We start from the raw sequence: 22,299 nt of genomic DNA on the forward strand, positions 1-22,299 counted from the left end.
TTCCCAGTATTTTATGAAAAGGCTTTTTTTCTTTTTCTTTTTCTTTTGGTTTTTCCAGTCACCAGTCAAGGTTTCTATGTGGCTTTGGAGGCTGTCCTGGAACTCACTCTATAGATCAGGCCTCGAACTCACAGAGATCGGCCTGTCTCTGCCTCCTGAGTGCTGGGATTAAAGACATGTACTACCAACGCCCAGCTATGAAAACGCTTTATAAAATGTATTTGGTATTGATTTTGTGATATTTGATTCAAGTACTGTTAGTATTGCAAAATTATGAGACTTGAGTTTCTAAAATGTAAACTTTATTTAGTTTTGAAATAAATATTACATTTACATGGCTCAACATTCAAAGGATACAAAAGACACAACTTGGAAACAATCACTGGCCAGCTGCTTGTCCCAGGTGAGAACTTGTCTTCCTCTGCCCCTCCTGAAGGGGGCGGCACGAGGAGCGCCTCCACCACACAATGTCCTCCTCCTCTATCTGTAAGCCATGCTGTCGTGACAGGCCAGAGAGTTTACCTACGATCCCCTGTGGGGTGGGGCCCGTGTGCCCTGCTGGCATACACGCTGTGACATCGCGGGCATTGTTCACGGTCACAGACAGTGGCACCTTCCCTGCTTTGCTCTCTGTTGCCACTCTGAGAACTGAAGCTGGGGACAGCAGCATGCTAGGCAGGTGCTGGATTACTGTGCCATGGTGCATCCCAGCTCTGACTTTGTTCTTGAAAGGTTCCAGAGGTGGCAGACGTGTGAGGGCGTTAGGACCAAAGGCCCATCAGAGCTCCCCGAGGGCTGTGCCTTTGGGCTCTCCTCTCGGGGACTGCTCCGGTCACCTCCTCTGTCCTTCTGTGTCCTGTTCCTTCCTACTGGTTTGGACAAGTTCCTACAGTGAACATTCAACATGGGTGCCACACCTGTGCCAATCATGTTTCTTTCTCACGTTGCTGACTTTTAGCGTTAGTGTTTTTGAGACAGGCCTTTACTATACGGTCCAGGCTGGTCTGGAACGTGTGGCAATCCTGACTCCGCTTCCTGTGTGCTGGGATTGCAGGCATGCTCTGGGTCCATGTAGGGCTTTGGCCTGTGCTGCGGTGTGCATGGTAGGTCCATCACTAAGTCACACCCCCAGCCAACATGGGTTTCTGACTTAGAGGCTCTGCATTTTGAATACATAGAATTCTCCCATCACTCGGGCGTACAAAGCACTTGCCCTCTAGGAGGGAAAGGCAGGTTTTTCATGCTAAATGGAAACAGCAGGCACAGCAGCTGTGCAGCTGCCCCCTCTGCCGGCACCGGCACTGCCCATGGAATGCCGTGACACTGACTACAGGCTGCCTGGTGCTCGCGGTCAGGCCTGGCTGGTTGTACCTGACTTGCTGACCCTCGTTGGGGTGACTCCAGGAGTTGGTGGCATGGGCACAGGACAGCAGATTTGCCAAGCCAGGTCCTGGCCCGTGTTTACTGTGTGAAGCCGGGAGACCTGAGCAGTAACCTGGGAGTGTATGTGGGTACTGTCATGATTTTAAGAATTCTAGTCTAGGAGAACACCCCAGTGGGGATTCTGAAATGAGCTATACCCAGACTTCACTGCATCTTAGCAGGACATGGTGGTGCACACCTGTAATTCTAGAACTTGAAAGGTGGAGGCGGAAGGATCAGGAAAAACCATCCTTGGCTAGCTACATGGTGAACTGGAGGCCAGCTTGGGCTACATAAGACTGTCTCAAAACAACAAAAGACTAATGTCCTGGGACAGCCCTTCTTTCAGGCATGCTCTCCAGGGCTGCCAGGGGGCGTGCCCATCTGTGGACTAGTCACTGCCCACTCTACCACCGGGGGAAGCTGGCACAACACTACCCGGGCCCTGAGACCAGGCAGCGGGGCTCTGCTGCAGTGTGGCTGGGCTGGTGGGCTTTCTGTAGCCAGCAGGAGATGCTCAATAATCAGACTCGACATTTGCAAAAAGTCTAACATTTTTCATGATCTCAAAGCACAGCTACAGTTTAAAACCACAAAGGGAATCACAGAAAGCACTGAAGCTTGAAGTAGTTTGAGTGTCCACTTAACTTGGCTTTGATTGCACTGTCGTCCCATGGGCTTGGGGGGTGATGCCACTGTGAGGAGCCAGGCGAGGCACGCCATTCACAGAAGAGGTGCAGCCCAGCTGGGGCCGCCTCTGCTGCCATCCAGCTCTTACAAAAAGGAGTCTATAAAGTTAAGTGCAGTCAAGGCTCTCAGTAGCTCATCATTGCTGAGACCTGGAAGCCTCCGCTTAATGACGCCTAGGCCTTCACCTGGGACAGGGGTCCTGACACATGCTTAGTAGAAAACAGACATCAAGTAGCCGCCTGGACCAGGCAGACTGAAAAAAGCAGCCAGTGTGGAGCAGTGACAGCAACCTCCTGGGTGGGGGCAGCAGGCTCCAGGAAGGACACACAGTGACCAGCCTGCCCTGAAGCTCACATGCCTGAGGAAGGAGTGCTGCTGTCCTGACTTGTGATGGACGTGGTGGCTGTGAGCAGGAGGTACCGTTTCCATCTGCTGGGGAGGCAATGCCACGCCCACTGAAGACACCGGCTGCTGTTGGGTGGAGGACACGATAGGGGATGGCCACCCCTGCAAAGCTATAGCCAAGACGAGGTGGGCTTAGGATAAACCTCCTGAAGGAACAAAAGACCTTCAGTGTTTTCAGAAGATATGTGTATCTTCTACATTTGTGAGATTTCACTTAAAATGAGGTATCTTATTCAGGTTTGTAACCATCAAATGAAAAGGCAATTACTAGATTCACCATCTGAGGAAGTGCCTGGCTTTAGGATGCCCAGCGGCACACTGGTCAAATGGTTTTTCCAAAGATGTCTCTAGATGAGTTTAGCCCCGGTGTCTGATCAGCACCCTGTGCTGGACTAAACGGGTCATGTGGGCACCTCTGTGTTCTGTCTGGTCGACTGGCTGTTGTGTTGGCTGACGTGGGCAGGAGGTGGGCAGCTACCCTTAGTGTGGGCGACTTGAGGAGGCCAGGATGTGCCTGTGTGTATAGCTTGCACAGTCCAGCACCCCCATCCTGGATTGCTGCTTTCCGACCTGGAATGTCTGTGTGGGATGTACTGTGGCCTGTATCTCTCGAGATGTGAGGGGCCCTGTGATGAAGTCAACACTGTCCCCACACACATCCAATGGCTGCGAGGTCTGACCTGTTGGGCCTGGGGTTCTGGGATGGACACATGCCCGATGCTTCCTGGCTTTGACTCATCTGCCTATGGCGGTGTCCCCGTTGGCCCACACCCCAGGATCTGCAGTTGCTGAAGAGGATTTACTGTGGTGCCCAGGTAACTAGTGCATGCAGCTGAGCAGCAACAGCCACTGCTCGCACTGGGAGGTGACCCTGGCAGGATGTCTAAGGTGCTGCTGCTACAGCAACCGCTCCGGGAACATGGCTGGGGCTGTGAGCTCCAGAATGAGATGGAAACAGACACAGATGAACGCAGTGTGGGGTGTCCAGCCGGTGGATGAGGCATGTCTTTGAGCGAGTCACTGCAAACGGCACCCTCCATCACACAGCCTCAGTTTCCGCCCTGACTGGCCGCCTGGGGTCCCTTCAGATGACTTCCCATCCGTCCTCCAGGTCCTCCTGGTGAGAGGTGGCTCCCTGGCTGTTCTTCTGGGTATTGGGTGAATGGCTGAACGTCTTTGTCAGTCGCTGGAGAAGATAGCCAGGGGAGCCCACTGCCCACAGCTCGTCTGATGAGGTCACTGCAAAGATGACAGCCAGTCACAGTCTTGTATGACAGTCTGAGACAAAGGGTCCTGGTCCAGGCTGGATTTGGTGATATTCTGGCTCAGATGGGGAGAGTCAGTTATTTCCCCAATGTGTGGTCACTCAATTTAATTTTTTAGGGTTTTTTTTTTTTGATACTCACATTGTAAGCCAGACTGGCCTGGCACTCACTATGTAACCCAGGTTAGCCTGGAACTCCCAACAGTCTCTGCCCTCAGCCTGTCAAGTGCTGGGATTACAAGTGTAAGTAGCTGCCAGAGCTGTTTGTTTTAGGCAGCACCGCACCTGTTCCTGTCAGGTGACTTTCAAAACCCGTGTCTAGTCCCTCCCACAGGGGCCTTGTCCTTGGCTCTGGCTTTGGATGTGGAGCTGAGTTGGGGTAGACTCTCTACACATGCACCCTTCCCCCAGGAGACACCGAGTCTACCATGCCCCAGAACCTGCCTGTGAAACACGACACACTTCCGGGAATTTTCTTCCAGTAGTCCCCAGCAGGATTTTTGTCTGTGATGCCATAGCGGCGGGCGAGGTCACCATTTGGACAGCGGGCCCACACGGTCCTGGTACTCAGTGCCAGCTGGCAGGCTTGTAACCCTGTGGGCAACTTGGTATCAGTTTATCTCTGGAGCGCACAGGACAGAGCCCCCTTCCTGGTGCTGCTCTCTCCAGACATTGTACTGGCCACCAGGTCTTCTGTATGGTGACATTGTTCTGGTACCCGAGCAGGCTAGCCCAGCCACAGATGGGTCTGGGCACCGAGAAAGCCATATTCCCACAAACCCACAACCCCACAAACCCACAAAGCTGGCCAGGTTCCTGGCTCCTGCTTCAGAACATCTCAGACCCAAAAGGACACCCAGGACTTCCATGTGGCCACTGGGTGGGTGACAAGGGGGCTGCAAGACCTCAAGTTAAACAGCCCCACATGAATTTAAGCCCCTGCCTTGGCTGGCACCATGGGATACCTGTTGGATTGTCCCTACCTGGCACATGCTCCCAGTCTGTCCCCACAGGCATCTCTTCAGAGATTCCAGTCCGCACGTGCACATTCCATCTGCTGTCCAGGGCCCACAGCATCTGGTCATTGGGGCTAGAATGGACACTGACCAAGGTGACCCCAGCAGGCTGGAAACAGGAAGGGGCAGTCCTCAGAGAAGGGAGAGGGTGTGAGGAGCAGCAGTCACGCAGAGGGGGCAAGACTGTGGGCTCTAGTGCTCTGCGTCTGACAGGCAGTCCCACAGCAAAGAAAGGCGGGGATCAGGCCGTCCTCACAGTGTCTCATGGACAAGACTGTGGGACACCCCACCAGACAAACCACACAGCTTCAGCGGGTGACAGAAAGGCAGAAGTGGTCAGGACCAGGGCGTGAGCCGACGGAAGAAGAGATAGAAGGCACAGCTGGTGCTCACAGGAGGAGGCCACACTGCTGTCCACCCCAGCTGCTCACAGGAGGAGGTCACACTGCTGTCCACCCCAGCTGCTCACAGGAGGCCACACTGCTGTCCTCCCCAGCTGGTGCTCACAGGAGGAGGTCACACTGCTGCCCCCCCCAGCTGGTGCTCACAGGAGGTCACACTGCTGCCCCCCCCAGCTGCTCACAGGAGGTCACACTGCTGTCCCCCCCAGGTGCTCACAGGAGGTCACACTGCTGCCCTCCCCAGCTGCTCACAGGAGGCCACACTGCTGTCCTCCCCAGCTGCTCACAGGAGGCCACACTGCTGCCCACCCCAGGTGCTCACAGGAGGTCACACTGCTGTCCTCCCCAGCTGGTGCTCACAGGAGGCCACACTGCTGTCCTTCCCAGCTGGTGCTCACAGGAGGTCACACTGCTGTCCTCCCCCCCAGGTGCTCACAGGAGGCCACACTGCTGTCCTTCCCAGCTGGTGCTCACAGGAGGTCACACTGCTGCCCTCCCCAGCTGCTCACAGGAGGTCACACTGCTGCCCACCCCAGGTGCTCACAGGAGGTCACACTGCTGCCCACCCCAGGTGCTCACAGGAGGCCACACTGCTGTCCTCCCCAGCTGGTGCTCACAGGAGGAGGCCACACTGCTGTCCTCCCCAGCTGGTGGTCACAGGAGGAGGTCACTCTGCTGTCCTCCCCAGCTGGTGCTCCACAAGCAAAGGCACCGCAGCCATCTTGCATGCCACCTGCCCCGGCCATCCTCACATTCACTAGGCACATGGCTCGCTTGACCCGAGGTCTCCCAGAGCCCTCCCCTTAGCTCTGGTAGTCCTCCCCTTAGCTCTGGTAGTCCTCCCCTTAGCTCTGGTAGTCCTCCCCTTAGCTCTGGTAGTCCTCCTGTCCGTGCCTGCATTGCGGACTATGCAGTACTGGAGACGGAGGCAGAGAGAGCTGGCTGCACCGCTCCTTTGTGGGTCAGCATGCCATGGATGTCTACTCTTCATAGGCAAGAGCAAAACCTCCGATGCTGTTTGCTGTGCCAGGGCGGGCCACTCTGCAGAGTAGCACAGCCCTCACGCTTCGCAGTGACCTCGAGTCCAGGTGAGCAACCAAAGCCTTCAAGGTCTGGCTGTCGCCGTGCTGATGCTGCCCTTCTTGGACACAGGAGTCCCTAGTGTGCGCCCTCTCGGGACTCTTTTCCCGGGTCCTGGCCAGTCACTCAAAGACACGTGGTCCCTGCCCTATATTCACTTAGCTTCCCAGGGCGTCATGAGTGTGGTTACGGTGCGTGCTTCAAGCCACATTCCACTTAGCTCCTGGCATGATGGTGACATCACACCCCTGCTGGCTCCAGCTGCCAGACTCTCTCAGGGCACCACTGTGGAGAGCCACCCATCCCCCACTGAAGCACTCACAGCCTGCCATACCTCTCTCCTACTGGCCACTCAGGGGTGGCTTGTAGCCGTCACTGACTGACTGTGTTGAAGGGCGTGTGTGAGGACAGAGGGGTGGAGAGAAGGCAGATGTAGGCATCTGTTTGTGACGGTAGGTAAGAAGGGCTGTCGGAGTCAGGGCTCTAGACTGTAGGGCTGTAGCTGATACCACAGGGGCTCTGCATGACCCTGCAGCGTCTGTCACAGGGGGCATAAAACAGCAACCTAAGAAACTGGAGTCACTTTCAAAAGTCAACTTCTAGGCCAGAAGGGTCAAAGGGTACACATGCCGCAGAGGGTCTGCTCTCCTAGTTCCACCTGAGGGGCAGCAAGAGCTCAGTGTCTGCTGCTTGTGCCTTAGGATGTCTCCTCTAAGCAAAATGTTTACAGTTTACCACATTCTAGCCCATAGTCTGGGGTCATAAAGTATAGATTGTGAGGACTGATCTAGGTCAAGTCCCAATCCTAGAGGGTGACAGGCACAAGCCTAGGGGGAGAAGAGGCTGTCCCACTCTGCACCTGGGCAGAGTGAGGGATGCTGGATCCCACAGCACTGATACTCAGGAAGGCCCTAGGCCTAGCCTGTCCACACACATTAGTGCTCCCTCTGCCTACCAGGCTAACCAGAAGTAAAAAGAGACGGCCTGGGGTTAAGAACACTGTTAAATTCCTAGTACCCACATGGCAGCTCACAACTGTCTGTTACTCCTACTTTAGGGGATCTGACACCCTCACACAGACACACATTAGGCAAAACACCAATGCACATAAAATAAAAATAAATTATTTTAAAAAAGAAGCAAAAAGCTAAAATTTTGGCTTAGTTTTAAGACTTCCTAAGTTTAAAAATGGAATGAAGAGTGCACCCTGTGCAGTAGAATAGAGTTTAAGAACAAGGGTCAGTGAGGTGTCTTCCGGTTTGCATGTGTGTGCTACAGCATGACCCCCTTCCACAAGACAGCTAAATATAACATTTTTAAAGATTCAAGAATAATATGGAAACATTAACAACTACATAGAATCTTGGTAAGCTAAGACAAAAAGATGTACCTGTGGGTGCACATGTACACACTTTTTAAGTGTCATTTAAAAAGACTATAGGATAGAGATCGGAGGAACCAAATCCCCTTTCTCGAGTAGTTTAATTATAGTTATCAATATGCTTAGATATTACAGATCAAAGGGCTGCTGGTGGCTACAGTCTCCATTAAATACAGTAGGGTAGGGGATGCTGTCCCAGGCTCCCAAATGATAAAGCCCCAGGATCATTCCTCATCACTCAAAGCAAGCGAGGCCACATTTCCTTCCTCCTGAGTAGCCCTTGCAGGAGCAGCCATTCCTGTCTCGTCAGGTTGCAGATATTACTGTGCTCTTGACACAGCATACCTGTGGGCACCGTCCTAAGTGGAGGAGAAAAGTCCCAGTGTGGGCTGAGGAAGTTGTTTGGGGCCACAGTGAGGGTTCTCAGATCCTGAAACAAGAGGGTCACCCGAGCCAGGCATGGTGGCACACTCCTTTAATCCCAGAACTTGGGAGGAAGAGGCAGGTGGATCTCTGGGTTCAAGGCCAGCCTGGTCTACATAGTGAGTTCTAGGACAGCAAGGGTTATACAGAGAAACCCTGTTTTAAAACAAACAAAACAAAAAAGGGGGGGGTCTGCTAAGCATCAGGTATAGTGTAAGTTCTGCTCCATTTATATTGGGTTAGCTACCACAAATAAGGCCTGGGATGCATGTGTGCGTGTGGTGTGTAGTGTGTGTATGTGTGTGGGCGCACGCGCGCGCACGCGTGCATGTATGTGGTGTACGGGCGTGTGGTGTGCGTGTGTGTGCACGTGTGTGTCTTTGTTTCTAGGGACAATCCAGGATCTTGTGTATACGAAGTAAACTCTCTCCCACTACTACTGCACTACACCCCCAGCCCTGGGCTCCTTGAGATAGGCTCATGCCAAGCTGGCCTCTAACATCATATTCTTCCTCCTGAGTGCTGGGATTTCAGGGTGCAGCACTTCACCCACTAGCATGCCCAGCACGTATGAATGAGCACGCTGTGCGTGGGAGCCCTTCCTGCCTGCCTACTGTCGTGAGCCCCAGGCCCTGCTGGACAGACGGCTGTGCTCCAGTGCTCCATGGCCCTGGCGCACACGAAGTCCAGGAGCCAGAGCCCACTGTCCTGTGAGCTGTCGGGATGGCTTCAGGGATTCCACAATCACCACAGGCCGGGGCAGTCCTTCCTTCTGCCAACCTCCTAGCTCCCTCGTGCCACCCACCCTCCCCCTAAACTGGGCAGATGCCTAGGGAAGGCAAGCCATGCTGCGCACTTCCCCTCAAATAGCTCCCGTGTCTGGGGTTTTGCTGCTTGAGAAATGTTATCAAAATGAGCGCAGCAGAGACGAACAAAGCCCGGGACCCCCAAACCGCCGCCAGTGGACAGCACAATTAACTCCAGTTGTAGGGCAGACAGACTCTCACCAACACTTTTCCGTCTTCCAGAACTCAAGATACCATCTAGGCTTCCAAGGAACCCAGGAGGCCAGTCAAGCCCAACTCCTTTACATTCTGGGTAAGAAAAACTACAAACTAAAACCTGGAGTGACTGGGTTTAGACCAGAGTCCTTCAAACTGCCGAGCTGAGCCTTTATCTCAGACATTCATTCCTACAACCAGGAACCTAGCAGGCACGTGACTCATGCACACCCTCACTTGTCCCTCAGCCCAGGCTAAAAGAAAGGAGAATTTCTTCACAGGGGACCGGCTGCCCAAGCAGGGCAGCCTGAGGCCAGGGGCACATTAAAGACTGCCCATTCTTTTTCCATGGGTTCCCTCGACTACTTCCTCTCTTTTAACTTGTAATCCATTTACAATGTGACACACCCTGAACTTGCCTCTTCCCAGAGGACTGAGGGTCTCTACTGTGTACTGCGATGTTGTCAGGTTTACACCTTAGGATACTGAGCTGTATAGGATCATCAGACGGGCCCCAGGATGGTGGCACCTTCATTTATGTGTTCATTAGTCCTTTCTTTCCTCCAGCTAAACCTCTTCTGCTTCTGGGTTCTTCACTTTGTTTCAGAAAAGTCATCTGAGACCTAGATGTTAATGCCAGTGGACCTCTCATCCGGACTACAGCACGACTCAGAGCCCAGCAAGAACAGCACTTGCTAGCTGTTACAGGGGATATTTGCAGAAAAATGCTCAGAAGTAGGCTCCTGGGCAACTCAGACAGCCTGCTTTTCTGAGCAGGTAGACCACTGTGGCCCTGAGACACTGTCAGCATGCAGCACTGCCCTGTGTTCCTTACAGCTTGTCACTGGGCTGCTCAAGGGGCTCTCACAAACAGCCTGTGGCCAGCCTTTCAGGGGAGGAAAGCCCAGAACGGCGAGGCCCCTGGAGATGACAGTGCCATTCATCCATGTATGTATGTATGTATATATGTATATATGTATGTATGTATGTATGTATGTATGTATGTATGTATGTATGTGTGTATGTGTGTATCCACCCACCCACCCACCCACCCATCCATCTATTTATTTGGGTTTTTAGGGACAGGCTCTCTCAATGTAATCCAGCTCTGGTTGTCCTGGAAATTTCTCTGTAGACTGGGCTGATCTCAAGCTGACATCCACCTGCTTCTGCCTCGAGTGCTACGACTAAAGTTCTCTATGACCACACCTGCAAAAACATTTTTCAATAAAGTGTATAACCCAGGCTGGTCTTGAATCCCTGAACCTCCAGCTTCTACTTTGCCAGGATTACAGGCACGTGACAGCACACACGTGGTTTCTATGGTACCGGGGATGAAGCCCATGCCTCTTGCATGCTAGACATGCACTCTTATCAACTGATCTACATCCTGGCCCAGTCCTGCTCTGGATGCAGCAGATAGACCCCAGGCCTCTTGCATGCCTCGCAAGTGCTTCATACTGAGCTTCATTCTAAGGGGCTTCTGATCAGCCCCTTCTTGCCCCATTCTTAAAATCAGAAATTGTCACATCTAAACAAAGTGTCTGCTATGAAAACACTAAAGCACAGGTCAGCAGTCACAGCAACTTGGAAGGTTGAGGCAAGAGATCACAAGTTCAAAGTCGCCTGGGTTACTAAGCCCTTAGCCAGATCGTGTCTCAAAACAAACAACCGAACAGTCAACACAAATATGAAATTAGTGACAGACACTCCTTTAATTCTAGTACTCTGAATCAAGGCAGGTGTGCCTCAGAGTTCCAGGACAGCCCGGTCTACACAGAGAAACCCTATTTAAAAAACAACAACAAACAGGAAAAGAGATCTGGGGTGTGGCTAAGTGGTCAGTGCTTGCCTAGCATGTGTGAGTCCCTAGCACTCTCAAATCAGTCCCCGGCACCACCGAAAAGCAAACAACAGAAACATGGGAGGGAGGGAAGGAGGGAGGGAGGGATGCAGGGAGGGAGGGATGCAGGGAGGGAGGGATGCAGGGAGGGAGAGCAGTGTTAGATCCAAGCCAGTCCCTCCCCCAGTGGAACTCTGTCCTAGACAGGGTTGTTATTGGATAAATGGAAACCTAAGGCAGTTTCTGTTTACTAGGAGGGAGCCTCCTTTAAACTACCAGGAATCTCCCTTAATCTGAGGGACCATCCTTAAACCGCCCCAAAGCTCAGTTACCTTTGGCAAGAGCATCTAGTCATTTGGAACAGCCTGCAAAGAGCCCGCTTCGCTCAATGTTGTATTAAATCTGCTTCCATGACACCGTGCTCTCTCCAACAAACTTCTCTTTATGCCCACGGAGTTTTGGTGGCTTCCCTGCACTCTTACTCACGGGAAGGAAGAAAAGACTATTAAAGACAGGGAACACACGCAAGCAGGCAGGCTGGGAACATTTAAACCACAGGGACCATACAGGGAGAAGATTCTTCAAAAACACCCTTTGCGGGGTAGGAAGATGGCTCAGTATGTAGGAATGCTTGTGTGCAAGCATGAGGACCTGAGTTTGGAAGACCACACCCATGTAAGGAGCATGGTTTGCGAGCCTCTAAACACAGTACTGAGGGAGTACAGACAGGAGGATGGCTGAGGCTTCCTGGCTGCCAGCCTAGCTGGAAAATGAGGAGCTCAAGGTCTAGTGAGAGACCCTGTATCTTCTGTCTTCTAGACACTGTATGGGTGCACAGAGCACACATAGTGTACACATACATATAACATATACTGGAGTGCCTGCACACACACACACACACACACACACACACACACACTTATAATAAAAATTAAAAACAAATGAAACAAAGAGTTGTTTCTTTGAAAACTTAATTAAGTACGATCCACAGACACTTAGCTAATTAGACAAAAGAGAGAAAGGGCAAGTTAATCAAATTAGAGGTGAAAAGGGAGAAATTGCAAATGATACCAATGAAGTCTAGAGGATAACTTGGGAATACTTCCAAAAAACAACTCTGCAGGAAGTGAATGAAGTTTTAGACATATACAACCTACAGAACTAATTAAAGAAGATAAAAAAAGCAATGCCTTGATAAGAATGATATATAGAGGCATCAATCACCTCCCCAAACAGAAAAGTCCAGAGCAGATGGCTTCGTGTTTTCCAACAGACTTTTTAAAAAGGACAAAGAGCAAGCTCTTTAAACCATTCCACAAGACAGAGAGGATCAGAATACTACTAAATACATGCTATGGAGCTAGCCAGTACACTCACACCAAAATCAGATAAAGACAAAAAGAAAAACTACAGACCAATTTCCCCGATGAACAGAGATGTAAAGGTTCTCAATAAGATACTTGCAAAGTGAATTCAACAACACATAAAAATGTCATATATCACCATCAAGTGGGTTTCCATCTAAAGATTCAGGAGTGCTCATTGTATGGAAGTGAATCAATTACAGAACATAGATAAGAGAGAAATCACATCTCTGAAGATTAGACAAGTTACACAAGTTTAACTAGGAACAGAGGGAACATGCCTCAACACACCATCACTGTATCACTCCATCATCTGCACTGGCTGTAGAGGCACCTCGCATATGCACAGAAAACTCTGCAAACTCCAGTTCTGAAAGCTGCTAAATACAACTAAAAATATTTCCCCAAGTCCTCCCAAACACTAGCAAGTCTGAAAACTGACTCATTTGTTTTGAGTGCTTTGTAGAAACTTCACCCCAAAACCACTCTAAGAGGGAGGTTTTACCAGAGACAAGGAAACAAAAATAGAAGAGCTGCTGCTAACTCAAGGGGGAGGGGGTTCCGTGACTTACTTCATGTGCCTGTGGTACCCCTGTGGCTCCATCTCCACTCAGCTCTGAGGATGTCCTTCATGAGACACAAAGCCTGAGCAGAGGTGCAGAGGACGCCAAGGGTACACAGGTCATACATACAGTCGTATGGACCCTCTATGCACTTCCTACAGCTTGGACTCAGGAAATCCTGCAGACTTTCAGACCTTATTGAATCCTCACCCTGAACTTCCTTTTTCAGGGCATTCCATTTAAGGAACAGTCTCTGCTGGTTTCACCACTAACCCTGAATGATGTCACTGAGGTCTGGATACACATCATCACCACCCTCATGGCTCCTGGAGTCAGTGTCCCAGCACAGATCTAGGACCCTAGAGCCATAGGAAGGAGCCAAATCAGGTGTCACACACCCATGCCTGCATTCCAGCTTTGCCACCTGTGACCACCGGAGCTCACTGAGGCAGAAAGGTGAGGGAGATGCTCTGGCCGTTACAATAGCCAGAGGCTGTGGTTAGGCTGTTCTGCTGAGACAAGCAGTCAGCAGTCTTCTGGCAAGTGGAGAATGTTCAGTTTTCATTTTCCTGACAGGGCTGGGTCCCACATGGACCATAGATCTTGGTTATCTTAGGTGATTCCATCTTGGGCCAAAGGTGTAGCGCAACCCTACCCCACCTTCTGGAGCAGAGATAAGGCCTAGGGCAACTCCCTGAACCACTCTTAGTCTTCTTCTCTGTCCCTGGAGTACCAGTACTTGGAAGACTGGCACAGGAAGATCACTACAAGTTTAAGGTCAACCTTGCTAAATATGGAGACTGTGTCCTAATAAAACAAAAACTTGGGCATAGTGGCACAAACCTGTAATCTCACCAATCAGGAAGCAGAGGCTGGAGGACCAGCTGTTCAAACTTTTCTTTGGCTACATAGTAAATTTGAGATCAGCCTGTATGACATGAGATCCTGTTTTTAAAAAAACAACCAATGGCCCGGTGGTGGTGGCAGCACACACCTTTAATCCCAGCACTTGGGAGGCAGAGGCAGGCGGATCTCTGTAAGTTCACAACCAGTCTGGTCTACAAGAGCGAGTGCCAGGACAGCTCCAAACTACACAGAGAAACCCTGTCTCAGAAAAACAGAATAAAACAAAACAAAAACAAAACACAAAAACAACACACACACACACACACACACACACACACACAAAACGAACAGGAGTAACTGCCTTTGAGTTGCCATGAAGGAGGACACAAATACTTAACGCATTTAGGCTGGTACAAGTGGACCGTCTCAAGTAGCTCATTGCTGCTTCAAACCTGAGAAAGGAGTGAGTCTAGGGTGCTCAGGGCTCCACCAGGAGCCATGCAGAGGCAGTCAGGAGGAGCATGAGTGGATTCCGGACAGGCTCTGCCTCACATGGCAGGGTTGCGATGCTGGACAGGCTGCTAAACTGTTCTAAGCAAAACTACGTCCGTATAAAGTAGGAGAACTTCCTCTGGCTTCTGCTTCTTGGGGCAAAACAGGATTAAGGAAAGGGCACTGCCTGGCAAAGTGCAGCATGCAGAGCAACACATATGAAGCTGCCCGAGGAACCAACGAGAAAGCATTTGTATTTACTAATTCCCAGTTTTGCAAAGTGAATTCCTTCTACAACACACTGGAGTGTGCAAAATCAGAGAACAGCTCTATTCCGCAGGACTGCTGAAGGAGCTAATGTGTAATAGCCATTTAATGGTAGCTGCGTTATTCGAGCACAGTTTGGGGTTCTTCCAGGTGATTTTATTCTGTTTTGCTTTCCTGGGTCAAGCTGTCCATCACTACAGTCAGTCAAGACCTCCAGTCACTCAGATTACAGCTTTCTCCCCACGTTAGCTTTGCTTTCTTGCGGTCACTGTGGAGAATAGATGGAGACAGGAACACAAGTTTGTGACTGGACACCCTCCTTACTGCAACACTATTGCCAGGTACCCAAGGGCTCATGCTGTCCGGCTCCCCCATGTCTAGCATGCAGGGAGGTTCCTATGGCAGAGGCTGTGGACAGGGTCTTTGCCACTGTAACTCGTAGTCTAGCTCGACCATGACCACAGCTATGTGCCAAAGCCCTACATATAGTCCACTGCCATCACTTGTCTTTAAAACGCATGACTGCAATAAGTGAGTTCAGAGTCTCCAGTGGGATATCACTAAGAAGCAAAGCACTGTATACAAGAATGTGAGGAATAAATGAGAAGGGTTGAAAAGATAATGAAGTTGACAAACTTTCTGATGGCTGAGAAAAAAAAAAAAAGGACTAGGGAGACGGCCTAGGAGTAAGGACTGCACAGTGAGTGTGATGACTGAAGTGTGGACCCCAGAGTCCACAGTCAGAGGTGGTCACGTGCACCTGCAATCCCAGCACTCCATGGAGAGATGGGAGGCAGAGACAGGAGAATCCCTGGAAGCCCACAGGCCAGTGAGCCTGTCACGCCGCTTCATGTACATCGTGCAAGCACACACTCATGGGCACTAAAGTACACACATCACACCAAAAGAAAAGAAAAAAGACTGAATTATTAAAACCAGAAATAAAAGAGGACGCTACTACAGTGTCACAGAAATAAAAGGATTATGAGAACAATATATGGAAACTGGATGTAAGTTAGATGACACAGATGAGCAAATTTCAGAAAAGGCAGAAACGGCTCAAACTGAATCAAGACTAGAATAGACGTATCAAGTAAAGAGACAGAGTGAGTAATGACAACAGGATTGGAGAGAAGGCTCAGCAGAAAATAGCGGTGGCTGCACAAGCCTGATGACTCGAGTTCAGCAGCTGGAGCCCATGGTGGCAGGTGAGACCGACTGCTCAAAGTCCCCTCTGATCTCCAGAGTCACACACACACACACCTACAAATGCACCAATGCACACACACACACACACACACAGGCACCAATGCACACACACACACAAACGCACCAATGCACACACACATACACTCACTCACACACACACACAAACACTCACAATAATAATAAATAAAAATTGAACAATAACAACACAAAAAAGAACTGCCCACAAAGACAAGCCCAGGACCCGAGTTTGGACTTGAACACCCATCCTGGACAACTCACAACCACCCGTAACTGGAGCACCAGGAACTCTCATGGCTCCTTCTGATCTCTGGTCACACACATGGCATACATACACCCACACAGACACACACATAAAAATCTTAAAGAGATGATCTGACTATGATGGCATACTCCCTAAATCCCAGCATCCCTAAAGCAGAGGCAGGCAGACCTCTGCGTTTGAAGCCAGACTGTTCTACATAGTGAGATTCTTTCTCAAACAAAGAAACAAACAACAACAAAACACAATATGACTACCCTGATAAACTGTAACAAATGCTTAAAAACTACTGAACATCAATCTGTCACAAACTCTTCCAATAATAATGTCTATTTTTTACAGCTAGGTCCTAATGCATGTTGGGTACAAGCTCTACTACTAAGCTATGCCTCCAGTGTGCCTACACCACAATCATTTTAGAGGTCAGCATTATCCTGACACCAAAACTACACAAACTCTCGACAAGAACAGGAAGTCAAAGATCAGTCTTCTTCAGGAACATGGACATAAACTCAATAGTACCAGCAAGCCAAATCTAACAGCATATACAATACATACACAGGGTGACGTATCATCATGACATAGGATCTATCCCAGGAAAGTGCAGTTCAATTTGTGTTCACTGGACTTGTTTTGCTGCTGTGACAAAATACCCCTGAAATCAATTGGAGGGAACAGGCGGGTGTGGTGGCATATGCCTGTTCTCTCACTGGTGCAAGTTAGGGGCAAGCCTAGTTTATGTACACAGTTCTAGACCCACCAGTGAGACCCCCATCACAAGCAAACAAACCTCTTTTCACATGTACTAAGGACACAAAAAATTAGTAAAAACGTTTTTTTGGGGCACTCAGCTGGCAGAGTACAGAAAATAGGAGTTCCCATTCTTTAAACAGTGAGCCATCCTATAGGACACCAGGGCTCCTCACCAGAGCAGAGGACCCTGCATAACTGAAATGTGTCTCCCTAAGATTTCCACACAAATGTTGGGAGCCTCCACAGTAACCAGCAAGTAGAAACAAGCCAAGTACCTGGGACTGAGGCATGGATGGACTGTGGCCTCCACTATGGAGTGTTATTAGGTCATAAATATGAATGAAGAACTGATGAGTGCCAAAACATGAAAGAACTCGGAGCAAGCCGGGCGTTGGTGGCGCACGCCTTTAATCCCAGCACTCAGGAGGCAGAGGCAGGCGGATCTCTGTGAGTTCGAGACAAGCCTGGTCTACAAGAGCTAGTTCCAGGACAGTCTCCAAAGTCACAGAGAAACCCTGTCTCGAAAAAACACAAAATAAATAAATAAACAAACAAATAAATAAATAGCCAGGGCTATAACACAGAGAAACCCTGTCATGAAAAACCAAAACCAAAAGTCAAACAAACAAAAAAGGCCATATACTCATCAGGATTCCATTTCTACACAATGTATAGAAGAGGCAAACAGGAAGTAATGAGTGGCAGTGACAGGCTTGGGGCTTGAGGTTTCTGAGGGCAAAGAGTCGGCTAGTTGGAGATTCTGCTCTGGGGATGATGAAAATACTCTAGGACTGGGCAGTGGTGATTCACAACTCTGTGAATATATTAAAAATCGCTGTGCAGTATCCTATACAGTATACTATAGAAGAGTAAGTTTTATGGTATGTGGGTCATAACTCCTTTTTAAAAATTTTTTGTTGAAACAAGGTTTATGTAGACCTGGCAGTCCTGGACTATGGTAATTACAGAGACCCGCCTGCCTCTGCCTCCTGGGTACTGGTATTAAAGCATGCACTACTATACCTAGCATCTCTTTTCTCCTTTTTGGGTCTTTGGTACAAAGCCCCCACTTAGCTCAGGCTGGCGTTGAGCTCACTACGTAGTAGCTGAGGGTAATCTTTAATCCTCTTTACGTCTACCTCCCCCAATGCTAGGCTCAGTACATCTGGCCTTTTTGTTTTTTGAGACTGGATCTTATTCAAGTTGCCCACAGTGACCCTGGTCTCACTCTGTAGCCAAGGCAATCCTTGAGTTTGAAATCCTCCTGCCTCGGTCTCTCAAGTAGCTAGGGTTATAAGCCTGTACTATCAGGCATGGCTGACTAAAAACTGGGAAATGATATAAAGTCATTAGTGAAAGAAGAAAAAGGAAGGTGTTGACAATGACACAGAAAGGCGTCCACCTGGGTCGAGGCTGGGGTTCAGCAAAGCTGACTGCCTGCACTTAGGTGCCGAGCAAGTGTGGTGGCGAGCGTCCTCTCCATCAGGCTGCACCAGCCAACCTGACAGTCCTGGGGTCAGTGTGCTACCACACATGGAGGAGACCCAGAACGTAGGCAACCACAACTCTTCTGTATTCTTCCCTGCCTCCATAAGGACGCCTTCCTTGCCCCTGTCACATATTTTCCAACAAAGTCACAAAGCAAGGATGGGCAGGAGATGAGCAATAAGTGGAGATGCCATGGCCCTCACTCACATAAAGTGTTTTTTTTTTAGTTTTTCAAGACAGGGTTTCTCTGTGTAACAGCTCCGTCTATCCTAGAACTCACTGCATAGACCAGGCTGGTCTGGAACTCTCAGAGATCCACCTGCCTCTGCCTCCCGAGTGTGGGATTAAAGCTGTGGCTACCATCGCCCTGCCTGTGTGTGTTTGTTTAGTTATGTGTGTCATGTGTAAGGGTGTTGGCCAAGGGCAGCAGAGGACACGGGGCCCCCGAGACTGGAGTTAAGGACGGCTGTGAGCCCCACGAGAGGCAAACACTCCACAAACCTCAGAAACAAAGTTCTTAACACTAGGAAAGGCACTCACAGAACACTAACACCAGGACCGCGGTTGCAGCTCTGTAGAGTGCTTGCTTGGCATCTGGGAGGCCCTAAGTTCAGTCTCCAGTATTGTCAGGGAAGACAACAACACCCACCTCGAACAGTTATCTCCACGGCAACACTTCATGCAAATTTTACTTTCTTTTTTGTATTTCTTAATAGTGTTTAATTTTTTTTAAAGGGTAATTTTCATTTGGTGACAAGTCATACATTTTTATTTAAAAAGGGAAAAAACTTGTGCTGGCTCACATAATCTTGAATAACCTGTTTAGCTCTAGAATACTGACAGGGCACACCTCTCCATGAGTCCATAGGAAGCGCCCTAACAGCTTCCTCTTACTACAAAGCAAGTTCTGTCCAGTTGGCTTTGCTTACCTGCACAGGTGGCTCAATCATGATCCAGGCCGGAAGCATCAGACTGGGATTCAGAGGCTGGGTTCCAACACGGAAGTAAACCCCACCCTTGGAGTCACAGGCCCAGATATGCTGATTTCCACACGCCAAGCTGGTGAGCCTTACAGTTCCTGCAGGGAGATAACTACTCTGTAGTTACTCTGTCAAACGACGCACCCTTCAGCTGGTGTATAAAGTACTTCAGGGGAAGACAAGTGGCTGAATGCTGGCGTGTGTCATCTGTTTCTCCTGCCACACTGGGCATGGAGCCTTGGCTTAGCTCCCTGGTGGCTCAGAATGGCAAACAAATCTCCTAAAGAATCTGCACTTTATTGTTTTGATGGTTCAAGACCACACTTCTCTGTGTAACAGCCTTGGCTGTCCTGGACCTCACTCTGTAGACCAGGCTGGCCTCCAACTTAGGGAGATCCACCTGCCTCTGCCTCCTGGGTGCTGGGACTACAGGGCTGTGCCTCCATGTCCAGCTCTCTGCTTTTTCTTTGTTAATTAAACAAGCTGCTAGCCATTAAGAGGGAGTGAAATGGAAAGAGTTAACAAGAGAAAAAGCTGAGCTGGAGGGGTGTGGCTTAACAACAGAGCACTCGACAAAGCACCTCAAGAAAAATCATGAATTATAGTTGATAATAGTCTAGCAACTAGAAAGTACAGCTGTCAAACTGCTTCGTATCTCCTGTAAGACACACTGCCAGGCAGGTCTCTCACAGCACCTGGCAGCAACGACAGATACACGGTTCGCACTGGGGAATGGCAGGAGGCTGCAGCCATTAGGGAATTTGTCCTGGGTCACAGGCCGGGAGGTGATCAATCCAAGGAGCTATGAAGGGCAGCAGGTTTGAACCCAGGCCAGCTACCTCTGACCTCCAAGTCTATAGACAACAAATATACAGCTAATGTTCAGGTTCACGTCCACATTTGACAAATTAACCTACCAGAACAACTCCTATCTTACCAACATATGAAACGTTCTGTCTCCCTAAAAATTTCCTCAGGTCCCTCCCTGCCCATGGACTCTGCTTGAGGCCAAGATCTCAAGTATATCAAGCTGCCCTCAAATTTGCTATGTAGCCAAGGATGACTCCAAAATGACTTCTACTACCAGAGCTTGGATCGGTCTTTCAGGGTTCATACAGGCAGATCCAAAACCCTCATGTCATAGCAGGAAGTGGACTCAGGCGGATTCCCTCTGCCTTGTTGCTAAGTACTACTGCATCCCACACAAATGTCACAGTTAGTGTCTGTATTGTGGACATCTGTGTCATTTCCGTGTTTGCTATTAGAGCAAAACTGCTACAGCCACTCTTACGTAAGTCTTGTTTTCTTGTGTCAAGCCAGGCCTGACAGTGCACATTTGTAACTTCAGTCCTTGGGGCCGAAGGGGTGTGATTGTGTCTAAAGCTGTCCTGTCTCAAAAGGAGAGTGAGGGGAGCAGAAACACATATTACTTTTATTTCTGAGAAGATTTTAAATTATTTTATGCGTGTTTTGCCTGCACGTATGTAATATGCCGTGTGTATGCAGACGGAGGTGGATCCCTGTACGTAGACAGATGGCTGTGAGTCACCATGTGGGTGTTGGGAGCTGAAGCCAGGGCCTCTGGAAAAGCAGCCAGTGTTTTTAGCTGCTAAGCCATCTCTCTAGCCCCAATTTTTTTTTTTCATATAGTAGAACTGTCCGGATATAGGTTAGATGCCTTACGTCTTACTTTAAATTTGTTTTTAGATTTTTAGAAGAGTTTTTTTTATCAGATTTATTTTTATTGTATTTTAAATTAGACAGACACACACACAGAGAGGGGGGGGTTGAGTATGATTGTGTAAGTCTGAGTGCTTGCAGAAACCAGAGGCAACAGATCCCTGGAGCTGGAGTTACAGGTGTTTGTGAGCCACCTGACACAGGTGACAGAAACTGAAGTTGTGTCATCCACTGAGCCCTCTCTCCAGCCCCCACATTCACATGTACACATGTGTGCAGGTCGTAGATCAGAGGTCAACTTGTAAGAGTTGGTTCTTTCCTTTTACCGTGTGGCTCAGGGGTGGGATCAGGTCATCAGGATTGTAACTTGTAAGAGTTGATTCTTTCCTTTTACCGTGTGGCTCAGGGGTGGGATCAGGTCATCAGGATTGGCAGCGTCACTTGCAAAGGGAGTGGCAGTTTCGCCAAGTTGCACTATTTTATTTATTATTATTATTATTTTTTTTTTGGTTTTTCGAGGCAGGGTTTCTCTGCGGTTTTGGAGGCTGTCCTGGAACTCACTCTGTAGACCAGGCTGGCCTCGAACTCACAGAGATACGCCTGCCTCTGCCTCCCGAAGTTGCACTATTTTACATACCTACTAGCAGTGTTATATGCAATCTGGCTGCTCACATCCTTATTAACGATTAGGTTTTTTGTTTGTTTGTTTTTTAAGACAGTGTCTCATGAAAAGCCGGGCAGTGGTGTTCCATACTTTTAATCCCAGCACTCCAGAAGCAGAGGCAGGCAGATCTGAGTTCAAGGCCTGTCCGGTCTAGAGTGAGTCCCAGGATAGCCAAGGCTACACAGAGAAACACTGTCTCCTCATGCATCTCAGGCTGGCCTCAACTTGCTATGTAGCCAGGGATGACCTTGAACGTCTAAGCCTCCGGCCTCCACCTCCAGTGCTGAGATTATAAGTATACACCAGCACACCCAGTTTGTGCTGCTGGGGAGTGGATGTAGGACTCATGCATGCTAGGCGACACTTCACCAGCTCAGCTAACCCTCTACTGGCTTAGCTGTAAACTACTATAGCCACACAGAAAGGAGGGTGCTGTCTCCTTTCCTTTCTTGACAGAGCCTTTTTCATTTGTTTTGAGACAGGATCTTATATCACCAGAGCTGGCCTCCAATTTACTATGCAGCCAAGAGATCGCCTTGACTCCTGATTACAGGTGTGTGCCTCTGGTCCTGGATCTCCTCTCTGGCCTCAAGGTGCTCTTCATTCATGCTGCATTATCTGAGGATGGCCAAGAACTTCTGGCAGCTGTCCAGCTTCAGCTTGTGAGTCTATTTTTGAAAATTTGCTTTGAGCATGTTCCCTTCCCCTGGAAGTATGGGCTGGGATACATGTGGCAATTAGCTCTCACGAATCATAGCAGCATCTTCTGAGTAGCCACCGCACAGTC

General features: G+C 49.5%; 1 protein-coding gene across 4 annotated transcripts in view; it reads right to left on the reverse strand.

Moving 5' to 3' along the window:
- Positions 1–285: 285 nt before the first annotated feature.
- The window catches only part of Tecpr2 (tectonin beta-propeller repeat containing 2), a 90,297-nt gene continuing 68,283 nt past the window's right edge, over positions 286–22,299 (reverse strand). For 2 of the 4 annotated variants that reach the window (XM_005068331.4, XM_013112190.3), the window contains exons 17-20: positions 19,118–19,266; positions 4,765–4,906; positions 4,226–4,375; positions 286–3,756 (exon numbers count right to left, since the gene is read on the reverse strand). In XM_005068331.4, coding sequence (XP_005068388.1) covers positions 3,602–3,756; positions 4,226–4,375; positions 4,765–4,906; positions 19,118–19,266 — 596 coding nt within the window. In that variant the 3' untranslated portion in view covers positions 286–3,601. Of the gene's footprint in view, positions 3,757–4,225; positions 4,376–4,764; positions 4,907–10,151; positions 11,404–14,008; positions 14,727–19,117; positions 19,267–22,299 lie in introns of those variants that run through there. The other 2 variants (XM_040742449.1, XM_040742451.1) reach the window with 2 other exon arrangements.

The sequence above is a fragment of the Mesocricetus auratus genome, unplaced genomic scaffold (genome assembly GCF_017639785.1).
Source record: "Mesocricetus auratus isolate SY011 unplaced genomic scaffold, BCM_Maur_2.0 Super-Scaffold_15014, whole genome shotgun sequence".
In the NCBI taxonomy this organism is placed as follows: Eukaryota; Metazoa; Chordata; class Mammalia; order Rodentia; family Cricetidae; genus Mesocricetus; species Mesocricetus auratus.